The following is a 5752-nucleotide window of genomic DNA, read 5'->3' on the forward strand; positions in this document are numbered from 1 at the left end:
TCAACTCAGTGTTTAACGTTAAATCACATCATTTCAGATTTCAGATTTCAGATTTCTGAGAGAAGAGAAGAGAAGAAGAGAAGCCAAAGAGAAATAGAAAAATAAAAAGAAAAACAGAGCATCCCATTCTCTCCCTTCTCTCTCTCTCCTCCCCCCCCCCCCCCCCTCTTCTTTCACGTCTGACTTTTCTCATTCCCTCTCTCCTCTTTTTATATCATTATATATTAATAAAAAAAGGGAGAAAGAAAGAACGTTTTGAAGCTAAAAACACCCATGTGTTTTTGTTTTGGTTGCTTTTGATGAGAACTGAAACAGGAGAAGCCCAAAAAAATTAAAAAAAGAAAGTGATCAAGAAGAATCTCTGTTCTATACTTGGCTGGTTCTCTAACTATATCAAACTATACATTTCACATGATGCTAGCTTCTGCTTATTATTGCTATTAGGTAGTGGTCTTTACTCTTTACTTTTATTTTTCTTCTTTTTACTCTCTTCTTTCTAGCTGAGAGTGGGAAACAGAGAGAGAGAGAGAGAGAGAGCGAGTGTGTGTGTGTGTGTGTGTGCGTGTGACTCTTTCATTCCAAACAGCACTCAAGAAATGACTAAAGAAGAAGATTTTAAGCTCCTCAAGATCCAGGTCTCTTTCTCTTTCTTAACCGCACATTCTTTCTTTCCTTGTCTGTGTTTTCTTTATCGTTATATTTATTTATTATATTTCATTTTGTATATATTTTTTTCTTCAAGAATCTTTCTTCCTGTTTTTGCTATTTTCTTTCTGTCTAATTGTTTTCATTTACAGACTTGTGTTCTCAAAGTGAACATACACTGTGATGGGTGTAAGCAGAAAGTGAAGAAGCTCCTTCAGAGAATTGAAGGTGCCTACTTTCTTATCATATATATATATATATATAGTCTTTTGCTTTATTACTTGACAGTATATTATATACTTGAAACTGCTTTTCTTGTTCTCTTTTGTTTTTTCTAATCAAGTAAATATACTTGTCTTTCCTTATGGTTGTTCTTGTTCCTTTGGAAATTTAAATTATCTATAAATGCTCAAGCTAAAAAGTTAATTTATTCCACTTGTCAGGAATAAATTTATGATCATATCTCAGTTTGTAGCATTACCTTTTCTTTGGGGAATTAAGCAAAAGTAAATAAATAAATAATAATTGTAGTCCTTTTGATTTCTGTTTGTTATTTGGTGAAAAGGAACAAAATCAGATTAGACATAATGTGATTACCCAAAATCCAATTTTTTTTTTTAAAGTTCAAAACGCTCTCTGCTTAAAGAGTACAATTCTCCAGATTTGATTGGTTTATCTTCAGTTGAGAAATTATCTGTGTTTTATCTTTAGCTGGAGATTATTGAGATACTTGTCCAGACCTAGGAATAAGGTGATGACTTAGTTTGAGGAATAATTTTCCTTTCCGTCGCTCAATAATGTTAACTTATTTGATTTTTTTTTTGTTTTTTTAAATCTTTTGAGACAGGGGTTTACCAGGTAAACATAGATGCAGAGCAACAGAAGGTGACAATATCTGGAAGTGTAGATTCTGCAACTTTGATTAAGAAACTAGTCAGAGCTGGTAAACATGCTGAAGTCTGGTCTCAAAAGTCTAACCAAAATCAAAACCAAAAAAACAATTGCATCAAAGATGACAAGAACAACAACAACAACAACAAAGACCAAAAGCAAGGCATTATTAAAGGTCTAGAAGCTTTCAAGAACAAACAGAAATCTCCTGCATTCAGCTCTGAAGATGATGACTTTTTTGATGATGATGACGAGGAGGAAGATGAAGATTTTGATGAAGATGAGCTTAGATTTCTTAGGCCAAGTCAATTGGGTTTTCTCAAGCCACAAATCGATGCAAATAATGCAAAGAAAAATATTGCAGCCTTGGCAGCAGCAGTACCCAACAATGGTAATAACAAAATGAACAATAATATTGGAAATGGGAATGCACAAAAGAAAGGAAACCCTAGTCAGAATGTGGGAATGAAATTTAATGAACATCATCATCCAAGTGGAATCGATCAAAAGGCAATGGCAGCATTGAAAATGAACAATGCACAATTAGGAGGTGGAAATATAAATTCTGGGGATGGCAGAAGAGGAAATGACATAGCAACAATGATGAATCTTGCTGGTTTTCCTGGCCATAATGGAAGTATTGCAAATTCTGCTTCTGTAGCTGGTTTTGGAGGCAACAATCCCAATGGTTTAGGATTTCAACAGGTTCAATCAACTGCTGGGTATCATAATCAAGGATCAGCTGCAGCAGCAGCAGCAGCAACAGCAACAGCAGGGTTTCCTAGTGGTGGGTTTGCAGCGGGTCAATATCCACCATCTATGTTAATGAACACGAATGGCTATAACAACCATCCAGCTGCAGCAGCATCAATAATGATGAACATGCAAAACAGGCAGCAAGTCATGCAACACCAACAACCTCAAATGATGTATCACAGATCTCCTCTTATTCCACCCAGCACTGGCTATTACTATAACTATTGCCCTGCCCCTTACCCTTACACTGAACAACTGGAGCCCAATTACAATGGTGATAATTCTGCCCCAGCAATCCACATGTTCAGTGATGAAAACAATACCAGCAGCTGTTCAATAATGTAAACAAAAATAAATAAAATATTAAAGAGTATGGTGGTTTGACTTGAAAGGAAAAGGAAAAAAACAAAAAAAACAAAAGGGTGTGTTTTGGTGGAGTCAGTGGTCATGGCTTTTTGACAGTATTCTCTGGTATGAGATGTCATGAAGTGAATCTTATCAGTGTGAGGTGTAGTAGTTAGTATTTGTTTTTATTTTTATTTTTTTTGTTTTACTAGTTCAACTCTGTCTCCTTGTTTTTTTCTCCGTATCTGGACAGACTTGATATGTGGTTTGCAACGCCACACTACTATTACTACTAGTAAATGATCAAAAGAAAGGAGTGGTGATTAGTATATAAAAATGTTGCTTCTTTTGTTTAAGTGAATGCTTGTTTATTTATTGAAAGTTTAATTTACTTGCACAAATGGACAAGGTGGCTTCGGGTATTGTTCTTGAGCAGAGAGACATGATGACCCTCTGTGAGAAGGAAGAACAGGAACAGCTGGGTTGAAAACGCTTCACCATTTGTTAGTGCTTTGTGTGCACGTTGGGTGGAATTGCACGTGTGTCTCACGTGGATTAATTTCTGTTTATAGCTCTCACCGACAGGACCACAACATTGCTAACCCAAAGTTATTGGTGCTACTGACTTGGATATAGTTGAACATAGATAACAATTAGCCACCATAAATGATCAATTAGAGCTTCAAATAGGATGGTGGGAAAATTTCTTGCTGGTTTTGTGTTCGAATTTAGAATTTAATTCTGTTTTTCAAACTAAACAATAAAATTTGAATTTCACAATCTAATAGCATTCTAATATAGTGATGGAAAAACCCTCGAGCACCATTTGCAGGGACTTGATTTCTATGTAGATATCAACAATAAAGATGCCATCTTTTTTAGACAACGTTTACAGCATAGGATTCATAGAGCGTTGTACTAAAAAGGGCTGCTGTATCCATGTGACTTGACTTGTACAATTGACCTTGTTTCATTATATAAAATTCGTACCCACAAAGCAAAGACTTTTAATTTGAAGCATTTGTCACTTTGTAAAGTGGAAAGGAAAAGAAAAAGCATCTGGAATCAATAATAAACTCAGCATAAGCATTTGTCACAGAGAAAGGGAGTTCTTGGATTGATTAATATTTTTTTAAGCTGTGTCCACAAAGTGTTTGATGAAATGCCTGCTTGGCAAAGTACCAGCAGAAGTGACTAAAGCTAAAAGGAAAACTCTAGTATTCCTGTTAATTGTACCTTTATAGGTAAAAGGGTTTGTCTTTATGATTGCCTATGCAGTATGCACCAACTTTAAAAGAAATGAGACATAACAGAGAAGGCAGTAATGGTGGATGAACCATAGAAATAGGCTAAATCAGAAATTTAAAGTGTGGTAAAAGTGCATTACGAGATGAAAGGGAAAAGAAAAAGAAAGATGAAAACACTTTTTATAGGCATAAGCAATCAATGGAAGGTGAATGAATAGACAGGACAGAAATTAAATTTATCTATGGTCCCATATAATAATTTCTTTTGGCATAAATTTTCAATTTCAAGGCCAAAATTATATATATGACTAGGGCATTAGCGAATTATTCTCATCAAAAGTCCTTTAAATAGAATATTTTTTTTGAATGATTTGGTTAGACTTTTTTGTTTTAACTTATCAGGAGATCTGTAAATAGTCAAAAGGATTTACCACACATGATCAGTCACCCTTTAGTGTTATTATTGCTTTAGAGTTTGATTTTTCATAATTACTTTTATTTATGCAGTTTCACTTTTATCATTTTTATTTATCTATAAATATGGTGGTTTAAACATTTTCAATATTTTACATGCATATAAATAAGTACATTTTTAGGAAAAGAACAACTAAGTTTATTTAATTTTTTTTCTCAATAAAATGATATATATATATATATATATATATATTATTGAAAATATATCATTCATATTATTATTCTTTCTATACACAAATATTATAAATATATATTTAAAATAAGTGCACTATATTTATTTCACGTGTCTTCTCTAATAAGCCCAAGATAGTTTGGAGATGTCTTCTCTAATAAGCCCAAGATAGTTTGGAGAGAACGGCAAGCACTTCAATTGCAGTATTGTATTGTTTTATACCCTTTTCATAACTTTTCTTTTTGGGCTTTAAGCCCAAACTAAGATCCATTTTGGTCATAGCTCAAATCTGTGTTTCTGCGTTTGTTGGGACAACTCAATCTCATTGCATTTTGGGACTGTAATCCAAAATTTCGATTTTTTTTTTTTTAATAAAACATTTCGAGTTTTATATACATAAGTTGCTCAAAACTCAAAAGCCAACAAGTCACTTTCTTACCACTAGAACGAGTGCCTTCCAAGGTTAAAGTTGACAACTAGCCAATAATAATTTAAAAAATAATAAATTTTTTAATAATTATTATTGAACGAGATCCACAGCTGGCCAAGTCCAAATTTAAAAAAATTGATCTCCACGAATAATAATTTTTTTTTTAATAATATTAATACTTTTGACCATCTTAGTCTTCTGAAAATTTTTTATTAACTCAAATATGATAATTCTAACATTCTAACATTTATTTATTTTTTTAGATAGATATATATCGAGTTCAAATAATCAAATGACTTCATAGAGTCAAATTAACTAAAATTAATAATAGGGTCTGCCTTTTTTGAATTGTTGGAACTTTATGGAAAACAAAAAATAAATTGCATTTTTCTGGCAAAAATAAAACTTTTCAAGGAAAAATATCTCAGATTTTCTAAAGCCACTAAGCAAACATAGTGGAAAACTTTTTGTGTGTGATGTGGACATTCAAATCAATTTTGTGGAAATGCTTTTTCTAGAAATCCACTCTATCGGCGCACATCTCTAAACCTTTTCAATTTATCTAATAGTATTAATAAATTTTTATTGACTTAATTAATTGCTTGCTAAACTTCTAAATCTATATGGTGAATCACCCATTCCTTACACATTTAATTAATAGTTAATCGTTTAAAAAATAATAATTAAATTAAAAATAAACTCACCAATTGAAGAAGACATTTATGGTTAAGAGAACTCAATAGTACACGTAAGAATAAGAAAATCAATCAGAATCGGAAAAATAAGGAAATT

General features: G+C 32.5%; 1 protein-coding gene across 1 annotated transcript; it reads left to right on the plus strand.

Annotated features, from left to right (window-relative positions):
* The first annotated feature begins 368 nt into the window (after window positions 1-368).
* LOC105634042 (Heavy metal transport/detoxification superfamily protein) lies at window positions 369-2881 on the plus strand. Its single transcript, XM_012216803.4, has 3 exons — window positions 369-635; window positions 798-873; window positions 1493-2881. The coding sequence occupies exons 1-3, from the start codon at window positions 597-599 to the stop codon at window positions 2635-2637; spliced, it is 1260 nt and encodes a 419-aa protein (XP_012072193.1). The 5' UTR covers window positions 369-596; the 3' UTR covers window positions 2638-2881.
* Window positions 2882-5752: the final 2871 nt, after the last annotated feature.

This window comes from Jatropha curcas, chromosome 11 (genome assembly GCF_041381405.1).
Source record: "Jatropha curcas cultivar XTBG-Jc1 chromosome 11, XTBG_Jcur_1.0, whole genome shotgun sequence".
Classification (NCBI taxonomy): Eukaryota; Viridiplantae; Streptophyta; class Magnoliopsida; order Malpighiales; family Euphorbiaceae; genus Jatropha; species Jatropha curcas.

Bases quoted from the DNA above. Each gene is read 5' to 3' on its own strand.
- LOC105634042 (XM_012216803.4), top strand. From the start codon at position 597: ATGACTAAAGAAGAAGATTTTAAGCTCCTCAAGATCCAG. The intron at 636-797 runs GTCTCTTTCTCT...TTTCATTTACAG, and splicing joins TTAAGCTCCTCAAGATCCAG to ACTTGTGTTCTCAAAGTGAA. The intron at 874-1,492 runs GTGCCTACTTTC...CTTTTGAGACAG, and splicing joins GCTCCTTCAGAGAATTGAAG to GGGTTTACCAGGTAAACATA.